Below are 21636 nucleotides of genomic sequence, written 5' to 3'. Positions count from 1 at the left end.
GCGTTTTCATTCTGGGATTGCAGCTTCAGAGCCCTTTACTTTGCAGAAGTGATACTGAGACCACTCTGGAACATCTCAGCAAATGCTCCTGAAATAATAACCCTCAAATTGTCTGCTCAACCTCTCTGAATACATGAAATCCACTTAAAACCCTGCCTGTCATTTCTGCTGTCACATGAAAAATTGATTTTCTGGCTCCAAGCCTCGTCCTTGGTGCCTTGCAGTGTCATGAATGCATAATATTAAGGAAACAGGGAAATTTTGGTGCTCTCAGGAATCATCTGGCTTGAAATGCAGACAATAGGCTGTCCTTGGTCGTTTGAGGTGAATTTGGATTTCTCAGCTTGGCTCTGTGTTCCAGGAGTGCCTGTGGCTGGTGCCACCCTCCTGCCAGGCTGGCTGTCACCTCAGCTTAGGCTGCTCTCACTGCTCCTGCTCCTTGGAGAGGACATTAGGAATCCACAATGAAATTCCCCTTTTTAAATATCTGCACTAATGGCAGGACTTGGTTCCTTGACTTTAAAGTTTTGTGATGGAAGGAAAATCTTCCTTACAAAACTGCCCCAGCCTCTGCTCTCCCCAGGCTTTGTGTTTCCAACCCCAGTCACCCTGGTGCTCCCAAGCAGAACAGGGATGATTTCCATCATGCCTGAAATTCAATTAGACTCAAAGTGTGTCATTGGGGTGCTGTAATGCTGATACAGAGGTGATGTCAGTGCTGGTTTGAGCTGGGCTTTCCCTCATGGACAATTTTACCTGGTGGAGGAAGCAACTTTCCCCTTCATTGTAGGACCAGGGACTGCTGCAGCCCAATCATCCTTCTGCCCTTTCTGAAATCCCCCCTTCCTGCTTGAGCCATCCACCTCCTCACTCCCTGCTGCAGTTACTGCTCCTCTTCTCTTTTCTGCCGTGGAATTCTCCTCACTGACAGCCATCCCCATCCTTTGTGCTGGGAGAGAGGCCAGATTTCCTCAGGACTGTTTACAATCCAGCATTGTTGGGGAAGTTGGGTGTAGATGAGATTCATCAGCCCCAACAGCCCGAGAGCAGCTGTAACCTGTTCAGACATCCCTAAAACACCATCCCAAGAGCAGCAAACCCGAGTGCTCTGAGTCACTTCAGGATCTGGGTTCTTCTTCCTGAGACCCCTGGGCTCTGCTCAGGGATTTTCCAGTAGCACCAACCCCAGTCCAAGCTGCTCCTTGGCTTTCATCCAACCTGCTGGTGTGTTTAACCCCTCTTTAAGCCCTGCACATTTGCTGTGTCTCTTCAGGCTCTTCCGAAGGGCTCAGGGTGTGCTCCTGCCCGGGATCAGAGAGAAGCAGCAGCGGGTTCAGAGCTGAACCCCGGCTGATGGAGCAATGCCAGCTGTGCCGAGTCACCCTGGCTGCGCTGCTTCCCCCTCCTGCCACCCCCAGCCTGACCCTTCCCTGCCCCTGGGGACGGGGCTTTAGCTGCCCTTGCTTTGGCAGGACGATGTGTTTGAAGGGAGCACGGAGCTGCCTGCAGCGTCCTGCCCGTCACGCGGCTCCCAGGAGGGACAGCAGAAATCCCGGGGGGACAGTCCCTGTGTCCCAGCCGTTCTCCTGGCCCTGGAGAGGGGCGTTTTAAAGAGGAGGGACCTCAGCGAGGCTCCTCACCATCAGGTTAAAAGCCTGTCATTAACTGAAGGATGATTCAGCTTCCTCAGCTGAAGTGTCACCGTGTGGATGCTGGGAGAGGAGGAGGAAGAGGAGGAGGAGGAGGAGCCGCCTTCCTCGCTGGCCCCGCGCCACGAGCACCCCCTCTCTCTGCGCTCCCATTCCGCAAGAATCCATGGCTTACCAGCCAGGAACGAGCTGGGGGTGGCGGGCAGGACGGCCCGAAAGCCGGGGGGGATGCCCGTGTGTGTCCCCCGGAGTGTGACCCTGTCGGGTCCCCGGGGTCGCGCTGCTCGCGGGGCCGGAGCCGCTCTCGGGAAAAGCCGCAGCAGCGCTCAGCTCATGCCGTTCCTGTGTCCTCTGAAGCTTTAGCTAATTTCTCTCTCTTTCCATTAGAAAAGGAGAAAAATCTGGGTTTTCAGATCAGCTCTGGAAACAGAGGCAGGAGCCAGCGCAGCTGTTCCGGGCCAGCGGAGGGGAGACGTGTCCCGTGCTGACAGAGCGAGGTTCCCCGGGCCGGAGCGTGCCCTGGGGCCGGGTTAGCTCAGCCCTGCTGCTGGACACGGCGGGCCGGAGGGCCGGGGAGCCGCTGGCCATCGGAGGTGATGTCACCGCGTCCTGCACTAAGTAGGTCACGGTGACACCCGCCCGAGCAGCGAGGGCCACCCCAGGGCACGTGAAGAGCCCCTCCGAGAGGGGACTTGGAGCACCTTTGTGCTTATGCGGGGGTTAGCCGGGTGCGGGGAGCAGCAGCGGGCAGTAAATTCACCCACCCCGCTGCTCTGCAGCAGCCCCGTTGGCTGGCAGCGACGAGGCATCAGATGGGATGAGGGATATCCAGGTTGCTATAGCGACCGGGAGCTGCGGCGCTGGGAGCAGCCGCTCTCCATCGTCCTTCCAGCGCCACTTCAGCCCCCCCAGCACCCCTCATCACCCCACACCAGCACACACGGCTGGCACAGGCTGCCCGTGCCCATGCTCCCGGCCCGGGATGATCCCCAGGGTGGCACAGCCCTCCCGGCACGTTCCCGAGCTCGGCAGGGATGTGCATGGAATGTCAGGGAGCTGAGCTGTTTGCCCCGGCTCTGCCGGGGAGCACAAACACCCCGAGCTGTGGTGGGATCCTGCTGCCATCCCCTCTGCCTGCCACAGCCCTGCTGCTGTTGTCCCCGTGGCTTGCAGCCCCCAGAGCCAGGCAAGCCGAGCTGGTGACTTCACCATAGCAAATTGTCCTCTCTTATCCCAGCTGCTTCCTGGCAGTTTCACTGGCACAGGTCGATCCCATGGAATAATGAGAAAAAAACAGAGAATTTCAAACGTGTCCATGCTGTTTGTGTTCCTGTCATGATTTTGGGTGATCTCTGGGAAGCTCGGTGGCAGCTTCTCCCTTGTTGTGGTTCAGACCTCTGCCAGGCTCCAAAAATACCCATTTAATTCACAGCCCTGCAGTGGGAAAAGCAGAGCTGCTCATCCCTCGGGATGGCTGGAGGTTTTCTGTGTACCAAAGCGAGAGCACAGCTTCTCTGTGCTGTCTTTTTCCAGTGTAAAGCATCCATCAGCTGTTCCAACCACTCCTTGCTACTCCGGAGTCATTGCCACTTGTAAATCTGAGTGGGAAACAGATGAATAATCCCACACCTTTGTCCTCTGCATCAGCCCCCTGTACCTCACAGTCTTGCAGATGTTGAACAAACACATCCCAGATGCCTGAAAGGTGCTGGATTCCCTTCAAAGTATTTTTGGGGGGAATTTCTACCTTCCTTAACCTTCAGCTGGCAGAATTTGATCAGCAGCTGCTGAACAGTCGGGAGCATCCTTTGAGGGGGGACTTTGCAAGTGTGCCCCAGTAAAGGTGGGGTGCTGAATTCATTCCCCCAGCTGGGCCATGGGGAGCACCAGCACTGGGAAGAGAATACAAGGAAAGACTTCTGGTGTTTCTCAACCTGCCCAGGAGTTGAGTCCATGATGTCCCAAACAGGAGGCAGCTCTGTACTCATCCTCCTAAGTGCTCTTATTTTATTTATGTGCTGGTGCATTTCTAATGCCAGGCTCTTGGCATCACCCCCATGTGCTGCTTTCCTCTGCTCCAGCCAAGCACTGGGAATCATATTTTTGGCATGGTGGTTTTTATAAAATATGTAACACTCCAGCATCTTGCGGCCACGGTAAAGCCGGATGAGCTCTGACTCCCCAAAGCTCTGCCAGGCTCAGAATAGCTCTGAAATGTGACTTCATGGAGGCTGCAGAAGAAGCTGCAGATCATCCCTGCTGCTGTCAGCGCTGAGAGCAGGGTGGGGCTGGGCAGGTGAAGGGGAGCAGCTCATGGTGCTGGGCTGGGACGTGTCCCCCTCATCCTCCCTGCTGTCACTGGGAGCCACAGGCCCCTCGTCACCTGGCTCAACTCTCCCACCCTTTCCCTTCCCTTCAAAAATTCTAATTACATTGAATTCTGAGTGAATTGAATGCACAGAATCATTTAGCAGTTTGGATTGGAAGGGACCTTAAAGGTCATTGAATCCAGCCCCCACTCCTGTGATATGACAGGCATCAGGGAAGGAGCACTCTGTGGATTTTAGAGTTCCCTCCAGGGGGGCATGTGGCAGGTTGGGGGCCTCTGCCAGGATGTTCCATCCATCATCCATCAGCCCTGGCTGCAGTGGGGGCTGGGAGCTGCCTCCACCTCAGGGGATTGGAAATTTTTCATTTTGCCTGCTGGAGGAAATGAAATATTTAACACACCATTGGTGCTTTTTTTTTTTTTTTTACTGTTTTTTTTTTAGCTCCTTCATTACTGCAGGTTCCCAGGAAATTCCCTGTTGAGTGAGCCTGTGTTTTTCCTCCACAAAACCCCTGGCCAGCTTTAGGGAGTGCTCATGGGGGATAAATGGCATCAGGCACTGGAAGCTGATGGCACAAGGGTGGGAAAACCTGAGACTTCTCTCTTTGAAGCCCAAAGATGAATTCCCAGCTCCCACAGGAGCAGAACTGAGGGAGTCTGGAGCTCCTGTGCTGGGTGGGCAGGGAAGGGGGACAGTTACACATGGAATGGTTGGGGCTGGGAGGGACCTTGGGCAGGGACACCTTCCCCCAGAGCAGGCTGCTCCCAGCCCTGTCCGCTCTGCTCTGGGAGGAATCAACAGAGGGGTAACGAGGTCCAGGCCTGGTTTTAGCTGAGCTCAGGACCAGCTGGGTCAGGCCTGGGGGTTCAGGCAGTGAGGGCTGGCCCTGGCTCCGAGGAGGATGGAGCTGGGGTGAGGTTGTGATCCCCTCTTGGATGTTCCATGACAGGAGCAGTGACATTCCCTGGGCATTTCCACTCAGCCCAGGCTGCAGGAAGGGACACCCCATGCAGTGACATTCCGAGTGGTGCCTCAAACCACTTCTGGGGCTTTCCCACCATGAAATATTGCTTTGGGGTGCAGCCCCATGGCCGGGAGCTGCCCCATGGCCCCCCTGGGCTGTTGGGCTGTTTTACAGCAGCCTGGCTCTTGGCCCAAGCTCCCAAAGGGGGAGAGCAGCCCTGGGAAGGGGAGGGGAGGAGCAGCCCCTGCCCCATCAGCTCCAGGAGCCCTGCCCAGGAGCACCTAAACCAAAGGGGTTTGCTGGAACAGACAGAAATGTTTCCAGCTCTCCCTGGGAGGGATGATTCCCAGCTCCTGAGGGATGCACAGACACCCCAGGTCCTAAATCTGCGAGGAAGGAAGTGCAGTGCACTGGCTGCTCCAGGACCTCCCAGCCTGGGATCAGTGGGAGTAAATGCATTTTAAGAATGAGAGAGCCAAATATTTCATGAACTGGGGATTTTTACTTAATGCTTTTTTTTAAAAAAATTAAATATAAATTTATATAATTATATAAATATTATAGACTTTTTATTATAATTATATAACAGAACTACATTGTTATAACTATAATATAATAATAGATATGATATGATATGATATGATATGATATGATATGATATGATATATGATATACATATATATTATATATTATACATTATATACATATACATTATATAGTATATTATAAATATAATATGATATAATTATATATAATGATATAATATAAATATCTTATAAATACACTATAATATAATATTATTATGTGTATATTATATACATATATATTATGTATATAATATCATATCATATATCATATATTATGAATATAATATAATATAATATAATATAATATAATATAATATAATATAATATAATATAATATTTGTAAATAGCTATATAATATATATAATTATTTATGTACAAATATTTAATGCTCATCTCAGCCAGAGGGGAAGGAGTACACCTGGATGTGCTGCAGGCACATCGTGGGAAAGGCCCAGCAGTGTTGTGGCAGCTGCTGTCATCTCAGGAAAGTGGCTTTTGTGGCTCAGCTCCGACTCGAAGGGACCATCCTGGGGCAGCTGCCTTGGCTCTGCCTTGCCCTGTGGCCTGTGCCACGTGTGGCCCTTTGCAGTGACACATATTAACAGTTCTGTTCTCATTAAAGGGCAAAAGCAGCGTTGTTGTCACAGCTCAGCAGGTGATGATGGAATAGAGCAGCTCCCAAAGCCAGGCTGTGCTGTGCTCTGGTAACTCATGGGCAAGGCTGAGCCACAAAGGCTTGAAAGCCACTTCTTAAGTGGAGGGGTTGAGTTCTGAGCTCACAGTTCAGCCTGGTGCTTCTCCTGCACATTAAACATTCCTTCTGAAAAGGCACTCCTGGCAGCCTCCGAGGTGATCTGCCTGAGCAGACCACGAGGCACAAAAGAAATATACTGTAAATATTTGCTGGTTTTGAAGATAGAAAAAAATTTCAGTGTCTCAAGTGTCACTTGACTGCAAATAATTGTGAAAAATCACACGGTGAGGAGGGACCTGGCAGCTGTGCTCAGCTCAGTGACCTTTCCCGGCATCACAATGCCTGGAGCAGTTGCTCTGACCTTTGACTATGGAAATTCTCCTTTTGATCCTGACTTGAGATCTCCTTGATTCGTGTCTGACTTTCTTTGTAGTCTCTTTTCCATGGCTTTGATCCATCTTAATGTCTGATCTCTGCCAAGGCCACCTGGCTCTGAGGAGCTGGACAAGGCCAGAGCTCTGAAAAGCCGCTGAGGCTCGAGAGAAACATCCTGTGAGCCCTGAGAGCCTTGCACAAGGCAGGTTTTGCAAAGCCCTTGTGGTTTCAGATGTTTTCATCTCCCTCATGGCACGTGTGAGTCACAGACTGCCTGTGTGTGTGTGTGTGTGTGTGTGTGTGTGCATCCCCTGCCTCATTCAGAGGGGAGACACCTGCACCCAAAAAGGGCTCCTGGGCTGTGTCCTCCCCTCCTCAGCAAGCCCTGGGGTGAAGGGAGCTGCCTGCTCTGGCTTTGGGGCTGTCCTGAAGAGGGGTGGCTGTGCACAGGGGTTCTCAATACAGCCCAGCAGCCAAGTAAAAAAGGAAAGGGGATGTTAGGTTGTTTCTGGATCACACAGGACAGTAAATCGTTGCTTTGAACCTTTTTCAAGAGCCAGGGTGTTCTGACAAGACCTGGATGGGGAAGGTGTTTTCTCCCTCTGAGAAGGAAGGAGGGTGCCAAGGAGTCACAGGGATGATGCTGTCAAAATCATCAGAGTCTTACATAGGTGAATTCATGCTCTGAGTGTGTAAATATCTGCTGTCTATGGGACCTGCTGCTTTGGAGCTGCCACACCTGAGATGTGCCTGCCCTGGGAGAGGCAGAGCTGAGGTGCCAGAGCTGCAGCTCTGGAATGAAATATCCACCCAGGATTATTGACATGTGTCCCTTTGTGTCCTGGCTCCCTGGGGACAGTGGCTTTGGGGATTCTTGAGGTCCCATGGAGACTGGCAGCCCTTCCTGGGAGCAGCTCCCACAGGCTGGGCGCTCCAGGGGGAACACAAAGGGCACCTGAGGTCTCAGTGCAGGTTTTGCTCCTGTACCCTTTGGGAATCCAGCAATTCCTATTTTTCTCCTTTGAAGCTGTTTTGGGAATTATTTACTCAGTAAGTTTTCCTTTGAGCTCTCAGTATCATTGTCCTGCAAGCTGCAGAAACCCACAAGTGCTCGGGTGAGATATATCCTGATCCCTGCCCTGCCAGCCACCAGCTGGGCCCTAAACCCTCCTGAGAGAGCACTTATCTGTCCCCAAATGACACTTGTTGTAACTCAGATATGTCCTTGTTTATTACCCATCTTATATCCAGTGGCTTTTTAGACCCTGCTCAAGAAATTCCTCTCTGTGAGGGTGGGCAGGCCCTGGCACAGGTTATTCCATGGGTGCTCCATCCCTGGCAGTGCCCAAGGCCAGGCTGGACAGGGCTTGGAGCCACCTGGGGTAGTGGGAGGTGTCCCTGCCATGGCAGGGGTGGCACTGGGTGGGGTTGAAACTTGATGGTCTTGAAGGTTCTTTCCAACCCAAAGCATTCCAAGGGTTTATGGCTCCATGATTGTCACCTCTGCCACCACAGCTTGAGCCCTCCCCAGCAGTGACACCACACATGGCCTGGAGAGCTGATTTAACCTTCCCTGAAATTTTCAGTATCCCTGTTTTTCTCCTTGGCTCTTTTTAGGAAGCAAAGCCTGTAAAATTGCCTTTTTTTAGACCTCTTGAGTTTCTCTCTCCCTGTTTCCTGTGTTTTTTCTTCATGCAGAATATAGCTGCTGCTTTTTTTGGGCTCTTTTTTCAGCCTCCCTTCATCTGGGAGCCTTTTTAATGTTTTTTTCATGGCTGAACCCTCTCAAAGGCTGCAGCCAGGATCCAGGTGAGGCTGCAGCACTGACTACCATAAGGTATTATCATGATGGGCTGTTCTCCCTCCTGCCTCTCACGGCCCTCACATCTTGTGTGCAGCTGCAGGCTTCCTTGGAGCCAGAGAATCACAGAATATCCTGAGCTGGAAGCCAACCAGGTGGCCCACAGTGCTGCCTTTCCAGAAAGAGGCCTTGGTCTAAACTCTGGAAAGGTTTGATGGTTTAAAGCAATCCCCTTTGGAATCCATCCCAGTGGGTTCATTGCTGCTGAGCCCTCATTTCACACTTGGTTGCACACTTGGTTGAAATCCCTCTGGTTTGTTGTCATGAAAATCAGGCAATTACTGTGCTGGCTTTGCCATCTCTACCCAAATTCTGCTTCTGAAAAGAGCTTATTTCCCGCTCTGTCCATAGGACAGCACCTCATTAAAAGATCCTGGGAAAGCCTCACAAAGCCCTGTTCCACTGGAGCCCTGTCAGGGATGGGGCTGCAGCTCTGGAGCTCCCCAGCCCAGCCTGGTGCTGTCCCTGGGCTGTTCCCAGCTCCCCAGCCCAGCCTGGTGCTGTCCCTGGGCTGTTCCCAGCTCCCCAGCCCAGCCTGGTGCTGTCCCTGGGCTGTTCCCAGCTCCCCATCCTGCTGTGTTCCCACTGGGGGATATCTCATCAATGACTCTTTGCTGTGTTCTCAGGCCTCTAGCTCCTTCCAGGTCATCTGGGCTTGTTCTTAAGCATGGAGTCATGGAATGGTTTGGGCTGGAAGGGACCTTAAAGCCCATCCAGTGCCAGCCCTGCTGTGGGCAGGGACACTTCCCACTGTCCCAGGCTGCTCCAAGCCCCATCTAACCTGGCATCTCCTGTATTTACATTTATTTAACAATACATGTATTAAACTTCTCAGCCTTACACTGCTTGTGCCCACCAAAACTCCCTCTGGTCTTCCTGCTCTCCTTCCCTTCCCCATTCCCCTCCCTCCACGTGCTGGGGCTGTGGCTGTCTCTGTGCTCTGTGCAGCTCTGACAGATGTCTGTGGCCATTTCTGTGTTTCCCCCGAGGTCCTGGATTAAATGCTCAGTCAAAACTCTCGTATTTCATGGGCCAGTGATCTGCTTCCACTCGGAGTCCTCCTTTCTCTGCTGGTTTCCCTTTTGCCAGCGTTGCCCCAGTGCCTGCTCAGCTCCTGCAGTGCTCAGGGGCTGCTCTGGGATGTGACCCTGCTCACTGGGCTCCCAGCAGAGCCTGTAACTCCTCCTGTGAGCCAGGAGGGCGAGGGGAGCTGGGAAAGGTCCTTTGGGTGCTGGGATGGGCTGGGGTAGGTGGAGAAGTGCCCCAGTCCTGCAGGGTTCACTGAGCCAGGAGAAGGCAAAGAGCAGCCCCAGCCTGGGATCAGCAGCTGTGGCTGGCACTGCTGAGCTGTCAGCAGAGGCTGTTTCCACCCCAAAACATTCCCTGTGTTCTATGCAGAGCTGAGTTTGTAGAAAGCACCAGCACCTTGGTGTTTATTATGAACAGAAATCACTCCGAGGTCCATCACACAGACATTCCCTGGCAGGGTGGGAGCAGTGCTGGGGTGGATCCTGACTTCCCACAGAATCTCCTCTCCCTGTTCCACTCTGCCAGCAGCCCCCATCACTTTGTCCTGGTGGACTTGACTTCCATCAGGGCTTGGTGAGGAGCCAGAGCTGCCATCAGCCAGGGCTGGACTCAGCCCCAGCAGTGCCTGGCACCCACAGGGAATCCCAGAGTGGTTTGGGTGGGAAGGGACCTAAAACACCACCCAGTGCCACCCCTGCCATGGCAGGGACACCTCCCACTGTCCCAGGCTGCTCCAGCCCCAGTGTCCAGCCTGGCCTTGGGCACTGCCAGGGATCCAGGGGCAGCCCCAGCTGCTCTGGGCACCCTGTGCCAGGGCCTGCCCACCCTGCCAGGGAACAATTCCTCATTCCTAATCTCCCATCCAGCCCTGCCCTCTGGCAGTGGGAGCCATTCCCTGTGCCCTGTCCCTCCATGCCTTGTCAAAGTCCCCAGAGGTGGTGGGACAGGTTTATGCCAGGTTTATGCTCCTTTTTCAGGTCAAGTTTGATTGGAGGTGGGACTTGTCTCTGCCTTTGCTGCCATCAGGGTCCTGCTGAGCATCACTGGTCTCCAGAGGGCATTTCTTTTGTGTGTTGCCCTTGTCTATGAGAGACTTTGTTGTCATCCAGGATTGTTCTGGTCCATCTCCATCTCAGCCCCTTCCTTTGGGATCTAAATCCAGCAGGAGCCTGGGGAGGCAGCTCCCATCCAAGCCGTTTGTAGCAGGGAGATTGGGAAGGTCTCAGCCTGCTTTCCCAGCTGCTGCAGCAGCTGTGCCCTCCCTTGGGGCCCAGAAGCAAACCTGGGCACCCCGGGGCAGCCAGCAGCTGCCACCCTGTGCCCCTGCTGCCCCAGGAGCGAGGCTGCCCTGGAGGGGGCTGGAACCCAAGGGGAATTTCCTCCCCTCCCCTCGCTGGCCTCGCACCAAGCTCCGGAGCAGTGGCCAAGAGCCCCGAGGTGGCAGCAGGTCCAGCTGCTCCTGGGGCTGGTGCCAGGGCTGGTGGCAGGGCTGGTGGCAGGGCTGGTGGCAGGGGGTGCCCAGCAGGGACACCAAGGAGGGGTTTGTCATCCCTGAGTGCTCACAGATCCCTCGGGATTGCTCCCTCCAGGAGCTGCCCTGCTCCCTCAGCCAAAGCTTTGAGGCTGAACCCTCACATGAGGAAAAGCAGCACGTGATGAGTGAAGGAGCTTTGGCAAGGTGGGATCTGGGAATGAGACAGGGAGAGGGAAGCATTCATTTGATGGGATTGTCACACGTGGCAGGGATCAGAGCATCTTCTCTGGATCCCTCCCTGCCAGGACAGCGTTAGCTTCACTCAGAGCTGTGCTCAGGTGATTCTCTTCATCCCAGCAGCAGCTGAGACCCAGACTGGTGCAGCTCCCTGCAGGTCCCACAGCCACAGGGCATCAGGACCTTTGGATTCCCAGGCCCAGGTCCTGCTTGGGGTCACAATTCAGGTTATTGAGGTTCCTCTCCCCAGAGCCTCTGCCTGGTCACCTAGAAATTGCTGTGGGACAGGAAAAGTCCTTCACCCTTATCCATGTTAGGGACACTTGATGCTGGAGCTTTCCCCAAGCAGCAGGGATCTCTGAGAGGCTCCTCTGTGTGTGGCTCATTCTGCTAAGACACAGCAAAAATAGCAACCTAAGCTGGGATTGCAGCCTCAGCTCACCCAGGCAGGAGTAAATAACATTAAATACCTGTAATAACATTAAATACACGAGGCCTTTGTGTGCTGGGCCCTGCCAGCCCCTTCAGCCAACCAAGCATTGTTATGGGAGTGGTGAAAATCTGTACTTGGGAACTGCATAAAAATGCAGCTTAAGGGATGTGACACCACCTGAACAGTCTGTCAATGGAAACAGAGTAAGAACTGCACAAAGGACTTGGGCTGTGCCAGTGGAAATGCTGGAATGGTTCAGACAAGGCAGGACCTGGAGTCTGGGAGCCAAACACAAGGAGTGGCATCCCAGCACATCCCCCAGGGTGTTTGGAGCATCCAGAGAGGCAGCAGAGTCAATGTCAACAATTCTAAACCACTCACCATTGTACTAAAAATGCTGGAAATATGGGAATTTGAAGTGTGGGTGAGGTCACAGGAGAGAATTCCCAAAGGCCAAGTCCCTGGATAGCTCTTCCCACTGGTGGTGGCTCATGGGCATGGATCTGCTGCAGGATTTTCCTCTCCTGGGGATCTCCAGGGGTTCTTGGCTGCTCCCAAGGGATCGTGGCTGGAGCTCCATCCCAGCCCCTGGAGCAGCCAGGCCATCAGTGGGGCCTTGGCATTGCTGGGTTCTTCCCTTTCTTCAGGGAAAGGGCTGCTCAGCACTGACACAGCTGCCCAGGGCACGGGGATGTGGCACTTGGGACATGGGGCAGTGGTGGCCTTGGCAGTGCTGGGGGAGCAGTTGGGCTTGATGATCCCAGAGTGTTTTCCCAGCCTGAATGATTCCATGATTTATGATTTCTCTGCTTATGGCACAGGGATGATTTTTTGGAATCTAGAGCAGGAGCCTTTGTGGCCTTTAGCAAAGGGGAACATTCTTGCCAGTCATCCTGGCCCAGTGACAGTGACCCCAACAGCCACACAAAGCAATGTGGGGGTCAGAAAATCCTGATTCACTTGTGGGAATCTTGTTTAGTGCCAAAACTGGGTTAGGGGGTTCAGAAGCTGCAGGGACAGAGTTTTGTCCCAGCCAGTTTGGTCTGTCCATCTGAGAGGGAATTGGGAACAGCCACCACCTCACCTGTGGTTCCTTCCCTGTTCCAGGCTGTATTTCAGTCTGAGCTCAGCCCAGGGATGTCCCTGTCACTGCTGCAGGCAGAGCTGCAGGGGGTCACTGTAGGGTCATTCAGGGGCAGTGGCCGAGCTGGCAGCAGCCCCTGGGCCCTTTGACCTGGTCTGGGCTCTGAGCTCAGGCCTGGCTTAACACAGAGTTTTGGTATGGCTGCAGGATGTGCCTGACCTGAAAACGCCTGTCCCAGTTGTGGCCACCCCACCCCATCCCAACCCAATAATGTCCCATCCCATCCCATCCCATCCCATCCCATCCCACCCCATCCCATCCCATCCCATCCCATCCCATCCCATCCCATCCCATCCCATCCCATCCCACCCCATCCCATCCCATCCCACCCCATCCCACCCCATCCCATCCCATCCCATCCCATCCCATCCCATCCCATCCCATCCCATCCCATCCCATCCCATCCCATCCCATCCCATCCCCTGCTGACCCGTGTCCCTTTCCCGCAGGGAGAAGCGTGCCCTGCACGTCACTGTCACCAACCCGGTGCAGTGCAGCCTGCACGGCAGGAAATGCACCGTGTCCGTGGAGACCAAGATCAACCAGCCCCAGCCGGATTTCACCAAGCACCGCTCCGGCTTCGTCCTCTGCGTGCCGGGCAATTAACGGCCCCGCCCCGCCCGGGACTCCGGGATGCATCGGGAGGTGCTCAGCAGCGACTTGCCAGGTGCCTAAAGCAGCCTCTGAAGCTCAAGGTTTGGAAAACCCGAATTCCAGAGCTTTAGAAAAGCCAAATTCACACGGAATGAAGACCTAAAATAGCCGCTGACCTGTTCTCCACATTACAAACCAGGCTGGAATATCAGGAGAGTTCTTCCTTTGGAATTAGTCTGAAAAAGAGTTTCTAGGTACTTCCACCCCTTCTTCCCTTTCCCACGTTGATTCCTCAGCCCCTCTCCAGTTCTCCCTCCGTGCTCCTTTCCCGTGTGTCAGTTTTTGCAGTGTGATGCAGCCTCCAGAGGAGGAACCAAAGAGACCCAGCTCAGGGAGTCGGGTTCTGTAGGGCCAGAGCCAGGCTGGGGAGGGAGGGCTGCCGGCCACACTCCACACTCCCCCAGCCCCCAGGCACACGGGGCTGGGAAGGTACCTGGGGACACCTCCAGACCTGCTGCTTTCCCAGGGAATTCATCGAGGCACCTTGGCTGGACAGGGGACTCCCAGTGCAGGGCCTGGGTTCGTTAATCCTGCATTGCTTTTTGCCTTAATTACCCCCTCCAAGGGCCTGAAGCCGGTGGGTTCCCTTGGGGACCATGTGGCCTTGCTGAATTTTAGATGGTCCACGTGGCTTTGTGTCTGTGCCAGCGCTGGGGTTGGGGAGGGCTGAAGGGACCCACGGCAGGGGTGAGCCCAGGAACAGGGGGAGCTTTGGGGGGCCAAGCTTTGCACTATCCAACATTAACCTGGCACAGCCCCCGCTGCCAGCACCAGGCTCCTCCCTCCAAAGAGTTTTCCTGGCTCTTCCCAGCAGTGGGCTGTGAGTGTTGGGGTGTTTGGCTCATCCTGGCCAGCCCAGATAACCCCAAGCTCTGTCTTGATGGAGGGGCATGGATCTCCTCAGTGGTTTATTCCCACTGTGCTGGGCACTGCTGTGGTTCCTGAGCAGCCCAGGCTGTTGGGATTGTACATTGGGATTGTCCTGGCACTGCTGGTCAGGTCAGGATTCCCAGCCCTGGAGATGGGGGAGCTGAGGGTGACCCCACCTCGGGGTCCCAGCCCAGCCAATAAATGGGGAGCACTTGTTTGATGGAGCATTTTGGGAATTAGAAAGAGGCTCCTCTCTCACAAAAGGTTTCCTGAAGCCGTGCCATGGACACGGGGCACGGGACAGGTCACTGCAGCCTTGGTGTCCCAGTGCCACCCCCGAGACCAGGGAGGGACAGGGATGTAGAGCACGAATGAACAGGCCCTGTGGCAGAGCTCTCCCATTCCCTTTGTCCCTGGCCTTGGACCCGCCCTGGGACATCCCAGCACCCCCAGCCCCCCGAGCCCCTCTCGGTGTGCAGCTCTGGGGTGTCTGAGGGGTCCCCTTGGGCAGGGGCTCCTCCAGAGCCCCGAGGCACCACCAGCACTGGGCCAGGAGGGGACAGCGGCAGCCCCGACCCCGCCACGCTGACACGACACCCCGGGACCACCCTGGGACCACCCCGGGACCACCCCGGGCCTCCACGGAGCCTCCAGCGCCTCCTTCACCCCCCATGGGCTCCTCTGGAGGAGCGACACCGACGCCAAAGCCACGGGACCCCCCGCGCAGCCGGGGACGCTCCGAGGGACGCCCGGCGGTGCCTTTGGATTTGCACTTCCCCGGTTCTGTCCTGGTGCAAACGCCCCCGGCCCGGGCAGGGGCTGGGGGCGGGATCAGCACTTTCGTACCCTTGTCCCTCCAAAAGAATGGTGGGATGGAATTGGGATGGACGGCAATGAATTGGGATGGACAGCTTGGGAAATTCCTCCTACCATGAGATGGCAATATTGTATGTGATGAGATGTGTCTTATAAAATATATTATCTGTTCCTGCTCTGGTTTTATATATATATAAAATATATATAAATATATAAAATATATATATTCTTGGTTTTCCCATAAATTAACTATTTCTAAATTGAAACTTGGATTCTTAGCCGGGGGCGATAATGCAATGAACCTTTTTTTTTTTTTAATAAATCGCTGATATTTTATGTGTAAAAGAGCATAAAAAACCCCTACTATAATGGACCTGGATTTTGTTTACATAATTCACTGTAATAAATAATAAAAGAAAGCAATTAGTTGCATCCCACCGTGGCACTGCCCGTTCCTGCCGGCGCGGGGGAGGTGATGCTCGGAGGGATCGGTGTCCCGACATCCCAGTTACCCCAGTTATCCGTTATCCCCGTTATCCCAGCATCCCGCCTCTCCCGCTGCGGCTGCTGCCGGCCCCGCTGTCCCCCCACGGGTGACCCCGGCGCCGGTAACGCGATTAAACGGCGGCCGCGTTAAAGCCTCTGTCGTCAGCACAAATCCATCGGCCGCGTCCGAGCGCAGAAAAGACTCGGCCACGAGCCGCTGCCGTGTAATGGATGGTCAGTGCATTTTTATTTAATCAGCACAGTACAAAAATAAATAAAAATAAGGGGAGGGGATTAAATTACAGGCACACTGAGCCCCATGACACAGTCGGTCGGGTTATAAACCACACATACTTACAAACACACTATACACATACATACAAAATGAGACAAATATAAATTAATAAGTAACAATACCCACCAATTTGGTCAACAAAGATCTACAGAAGAGATTGCACTAAAAAAACGTACGTACACATGTATCATTAGCAGGGTCCAATGTACAGCCATGAAGAGCTTCAAGTGAAAAATCAAAAATAAAAATAAATGGCACGTTATTTCTCCCTCTTGTTCGCCAGTTTAACGCCCGATGGACCAGAACTAAACTAGAACTCAGCACACGGAGAAAAGAAAACGATAAAACCCAAAAAGAAGGTCTCAGTCCCCAGGCCTGATACGGGAATACCGGCTCGAGACTGCGGTGTCGGGGTGGTGGCGGGTCTTTGTGCATGGGTGTAATTTTACAGCCATCTCTCGTTAAGGTTTTTCTTTTGATTATTATTTTTTTATGCGTTTTTTCCTTTTTTTTTTTTTTCCCGAAGACACAAAATGCTCCTGTTTGCATGCGCAATACCACTGGAAAAGCAACAATGACAGAAGAAAGAAGGTTTTTTTTCTCTTTCCCCCCCGCAGGTTTGCAGTTCGTTGGGTTTGTTCTAGAAGAATTCATATAGCAGCATGTGGCGGCTCCCCTTGCTTGCACACTCAAGTAGATCCTTTACACAATACTCATGACCAGTGCACGATGGGAACAAGACATTTCACATTGATCTCATGAACAGTAGCGGTGATTCCCGTCACCCGGACCCGCTCGGGAATTCGAGTCTCTTCAAAGAAAATAAATAAAGGGGGGGATAAGGGAGGAAGGGGGGTGGGGGGGTCCCCGGGCCGTGCCCGCGTCTCTGTCCCGGTGAGTCCCGACCGGGCCGGTTCGGCCGCCTGCGCTGGAGCCTTTACAGGAATTTTTTTCCTTATTTTTTAAATTTTTTTCCCCCTACCTGGGCTCTATCTCGGTGGTGCGGTGACCGGCGGAGCCCCGCTCCGCTCCCGGGGGATATCGGCTGGGCGGTTCTCGTCCCCCCATCCATGAATTGCTGGGATCAATCCGGTGGCGGAGCCGCAGCATCCCCGGGCCCGCAGCACGGGGAGGGGGCGGCGGCTGCAAAGCGGCGGCGCGGGAGGGAACCGGGGGTCTGCGCTCCGGTCCGGCGGCGGCCGAGCGCCCCGTGTCCCCCGGGGGGCGGCGGGAGGCGGCTCCCGCCCTTCCCCGCCGGGCAAATCCCCCGGGAGCGGCTCCGGGCCGGGCGGGCGCGGTGCCCGGGGCGCGGGGGGCGGCGGGCGCTCACCGGTCGAGGCCGATGAGCAGCCGGCCCTTCTCCTCGGAGCCGCTCTCCTTCTTGAGGTCGGCGAAGACCTGGGTGAAGTAGTGCGGGTCGGCGTTGACCTGCAGCATCTTGGGGCTCATGAGGTCGATGATGGAGAGGCAGCGGTCCCAGAAGGCCTCCTTACAGCTCTCCACCAGGAAGGGCTTCAGCGGGTACGAGATCTCGTTGCCCATGTAGGAGTAGGAGAGGTACAGGCAGGTGAGCAGCACTGCCTGCAGTTCGTGGTCGCTGGCCACCTCGGCCGAGATGACGTCCCGGCACAGCATGTAGAGGAAGACCACGTTGGCCGGCGTGATGAAGCCCTGGTCCTGCCAGCCCTGCAGCAGCAGCGAGCGGTCCACGGAGCGCAGCCAGAGCACGGGGTCGGTGGGCGAGAGGTGCTTCAGGCGGTAGCAGCGGCGGCACAGGAACTCGCCGAGGCAGCGCAGCAGCTCGCTGGTGGACGCCTGCACCACGACCCGGCGCGGGGTGGCGGCGGCGGCGGCGGGCGCGGCCGGGGGCGCCTTCTGCGCCGAGGCGAGGGCGGCGGCGGCGGCGGCGGGGGGCGGCGGGGGGGCGAAGGTGGCGAGGTTGGCGCAGGAGAGCGATTTCTTCAGGTTCTCGTTGTTGAGGTGGGTCACGTTGCTCTGGTAGCCGCCGTTGGGCTGCACCTTCTTGGAGCTCTTCTTCTTGGCGGAGACGGCGGCGATGCGCTTCCAGGGCAGCACCGAGATCAGCGAGTGCCGCTTCAGGCCCTTCTCCTTCGCGTTCTTGCTGTTCTGCACCGCCGTGTAGTGCCCCACCGTGGCCGCCCCCTCCTCGAACAGCGGGGCCTTCCGGTAGCTCGGCGACAGCGACAGCACCGTGCCCATGGCGCCGGCCGCCCGGCGGGCGCCCGGCGGGCCCCCGCCGCCCGCCCCGGCCCCGGCCCCGGCCCCGGCCCGGCCCGGCCCGGCCGGCCCCGCTCTCGCTGCTCCGCCGCCGCCGCCGCCGCCGCTCAGCGCCGCGCCCGGACCCGCCCCGCGCCGCGCGCGCTCCCGCCGGCGCAGTGCGCGCGCCCGCCGCCCCGCCCCTCGCCGACACGTGCGCCCGCCGCGGCAGCCGCGGCCACGCCCCCTCCGCGACCACAGATGCCGACGGCCACTCCCCCAGCCGCGCAGGCCCCGCCCCCGCAAGGCGGCAGCCGTCAGAGCCACGCCCCCTCATTGCCTTGAATGGATTTTGCCCCGCCCCCGTCGCGCCAGACCCCGCCCATTAAATCCAGATCCCGCCTTCCACTGTTTATGAATGACGGGAGCCCCGCCCCTCCACGGCCCTGGCCCCGCCCCCCGGGCGCTGCCCGCGTTGGGGTCCCGGAGGTCGCGGAGCCACCGAGCCCCGGACAGGACCGGGCAGGACCGGGGAGCTGCCGAGCCCCCAAGCAGGGGCTGGGCACGACACGGAGGGGAAAAGAATAAAAAGAAATGAAAGCAATTTCTTTAAAAATCCCAAAATTAAGATTTAAAACCCTTCTCCACCGGCATCCCGGAGCCGCAGCCCGCACCGGGCCCCGCACCCCGCACCGCCCCGGCCGCTCTGCGCCCCCGCCCGCCGGTGCCTCCCCAGCTCCGGGCGGGGACCGCCACTCGCCCCGAGGGCACCGAGGCAAGGAAATGCCCGGTACCGCGTGCTGAGGCCGGGCCGGGCTTTGGGGAACGCGGCTGCAGCTCCGGTACCGCCCGGCACGCTTGGAGCCACCGCCCGCGCCCAGCCCAGCGCCCCCTGCCCGGGCCGGGCTCCCATTCCCGCTGTGACCGGGATCCCATTCCCGCTGTGACCGGGCTCCCATTCCGCTGTGACCGGGCTCCCATTCCCGCTGTGACCGGGATCCCATTCCCGCTGTGACCGGGCTCCCATTCCCGCTGTGACCGGGCTCCCATTCCGCTGTGACCGGGCTCCCATTCCCGCTGTGACCGGGCTCCCATTCCGCTGTGACCGGGCTCCCATTCCGCTGTGACCGGGCCCGCCGGGCTCTGCGCGACCTGCAGCGACACTCAGAGGCCGCGGAGAGCGGAGCCGCCCCGGGCTCCCTGCGGCCCAGGAGAGCTCGGGCACATCCCGGCGCTAATGACCCAAATTCATTTCATTTTTACCTATTTATGCCCTGCCCCGGACCGGTGGCTGCCAATCCCACTCCCACAGCAGGGAAATCTCAAAAAAAGCCCCAAAATCTCCCATGAGGACAGACCGGTCCCAAAATCCTGCCCGACCCTCAGAGCACATTCATCCCGCTGTGCAGGTTTTTGGGGAGTGGTCAGGACTCTCTGCAGGGCTCTCTCCTCTCAAAACCATGGGGACAGCGACAGCCCAGCCTGGGCACTGCTGTCACTGAGAATTCCAAGCAGAATTTGTCAGCTTTTAGGTTCAGCCTTATGAAGTTTAAGCCAAAAGGGTTTAAAAACAGGCTCTAAATTTGAGGGGTTTGGGGCCTGATTTTAACACGCTTGGAGGGGCCTCAGAAAAACCCGTTGTTCCAAGGGCAATTCCAGGGACTGATGTGTCACTGAACCTCCCTGGACACACAGGACAGAAGCTGGAGGAGGGCAGGGATGGATGGGAGATTGGGAATGAGGAATTGTTCCCTGTGAGGGTGGGCAGGCCCTGGCACAGGGTGCCCAGAGCAGCTGTGGCTGCCCCTGCATCCCTGGCAGTGCCCAAGGCCAGGCTGGACACTGGGGCTGGAGCAGCCTGGGACAGTGGAAGGTGGGCAGGGGTGGCACTGGGTGGGGTTTTTGGTGCCTTCCAACCCAAGCTCTCCCGGGATTCTGTGACCCCATCCATCTCCACCCCAGCCCCTGCTCCATCTCTGCTTCCATGAACGGATTTCCCTTCATTCACCCACAATTAGCACCCAATTCAGCAAATCCTTCCTTTCCCCATCCCTGGGGAAAACGCCACTTCAGGGGCAGCACAGGGAACTGGACAGAGATGTCTGGGGAAGAATCTCAAGAATTAGAGCTAAAAAAATGAACTATTAAAACTAGAAATGCACTTCTCTGCTGCCTGAGATGTAAGAGCAGAGTGAAAGGGCTTCATTTTCCTGCCTCTGAGGGCAGGTTTCTTTCTTGCACCACCTGGTGTCTCAGGAATTTCAGATGTAAAAATTCAAGATGTATCAAAGACACCCTAAACCTCCTCCCCAGCCTTTCAAGGGCCTGGCATGGCCCAGTGTGAGACTCCAACATGGCATAAGGGCATGGTCAGGAAAGGCTGGAGGGGTGAGAGGACATTTAAGCAAATTTTCACCATAAGAATAGTGCTAATAATAGTAATTGATATTATACATTGAGTGCACTGGAACTTGTTGTGCCAGGGTCATGTCACAATCCATAAATCTTTCGTGATGCCACCTCAAACATTCACATCTGATGTCTCCAAAACATGGTCCCCGAGGATGCTCTGCTGAAGGATGATCCCATCCTTCCTTAAGCAAAGGGAGAAGCTGCACCAAGCCCAGGATCAGCCCTGGTGGCTGAAGACAGGAGACAGAAGCTTTTGAAAAAAAAATTCTTTATTGGAACTCATCTGAACATCAGATATACCTGGTGTTGGTTAGCAAGAACCGTTTGTACATTTGATATTGATGGTGCCAAAAACCCAAACAGCGACTGACTGGAGGAGATGGAAATCAAGAATAATAAAATAAAATAAAATAAAATATAAGGTCGGAGAGGTCAAAATGTGAACAGAAAGGGGAAAAATCAGCCAGTCTAAGAGTCAGCATGAAGGCAAAATATTTCCTGATAAAACAGAATCCTTTTACAAAATATAAATTTTGTAAGAAAAACGTGAAGAAGGAAATCGAGACAGAGGGGAAAGGAAAAATAAAGATGAGCAGGACAGAGATGCAGAAGCTTACACTGCCCAAATGGCGTTAAAACTTACTGGAAACCTCACCAGAAAATGGAACATGCTGGAACACACCATGCTCCGCCCCCGGGGCTTTGGGAGCGAGGAGGAAGCTCCCACTGGGCTGTCCCACCTCGCTGGGGAACCAGAGCTCAGCGCTGCTGCAGCAGAGGCACAGCTGGAGGCAGCCCCGGCCACCTGCTCCTCCTGCCAGCGCAGGTGGGGAGGGGGACACATTGAAAATCTAAGTCTATCTGCAAACAAGAGCATGCAAGTCAGGCTCCGGGGAAATGCGCCGTCCCCTCCGCCCGGGGCCGCGCCGCCGGCTCCAGCCCGCAGGGAAATCATCGCGGAGCCGCTGCCAGGGGGTCGGAGGCCTTGAGGATGGAAAAGAAACCAGCAGTCTGTACATTTGGGGTTTGTTTGGTTCAGTACAAATGGAATCGAGTTGGCTGCTCAGACACCGCCAGCACATCTCCGATTTCAGGGCGGAGCAGATGAA

The 21636-nt window shown here is 55.6% G+C and overlaps 2 protein-coding genes across 3 annotated transcripts in view; one reads left to right on the top strand and one right to left on the bottom strand.

Moving 5' to 3' along the window:
* Positions 1-16419, top strand: part of MYO1D (myosin ID) — a 155700-nt gene extending 139281 nt beyond the window's left edge. For both annotated transcript variants that reach the window (XM_064400167.1, XM_064400171.1), the window contains one exon: positions 13227-16419. In XM_064400167.1, coding sequence (XP_064256237.1) covers positions 13227-13383 — 157 coding nt within the window. In that variant the 3' untranslated portion in view covers positions 13384-16419. The remainder of the gene's footprint in view (positions 1-13226) is intronic.
* CDK5R1 (cyclin dependent kinase 5 regulatory subunit 1) lies at positions 15829-18246 on the bottom strand. Its single transcript, XM_064400172.1, has one exon. It carries the CDS (start codon positions 18116-18118, stop codon positions 17225-17227), a length of 894 nt encoding a protein of 297 aa, XP_064256242.1. The 5' UTR covers positions 18119-18246; the 3' UTR covers positions 15829-17224.
* Positions 18247-21636: the final 3390 nt, after the last annotated feature.

This window comes from Passer domesticus, chromosome 27, assembly GCF_036417665.1.
Source record: "Passer domesticus isolate bPasDom1 chromosome 27, bPasDom1.hap1, whole genome shotgun sequence".
Lineage (NCBI taxonomy): Eukaryota > Metazoa > Chordata > Aves > Passeriformes > Passeridae > Passer > Passer domesticus.
The sequence above is the reverse complement of the archived record's forward strand: the minus strand, read 5'-3'. Positions and strand labels throughout refer to the sequence as shown.

Excerpts from the sequence above, each read along its gene's own strand:
- CDK5R1 (XM_064400172.1), bottom strand. The coding sequence starts at position 18,118 with ATGGGCACGGTGCTGTCGCTGTCGCCGAGCTACCGGAAGGCCCCGCTG.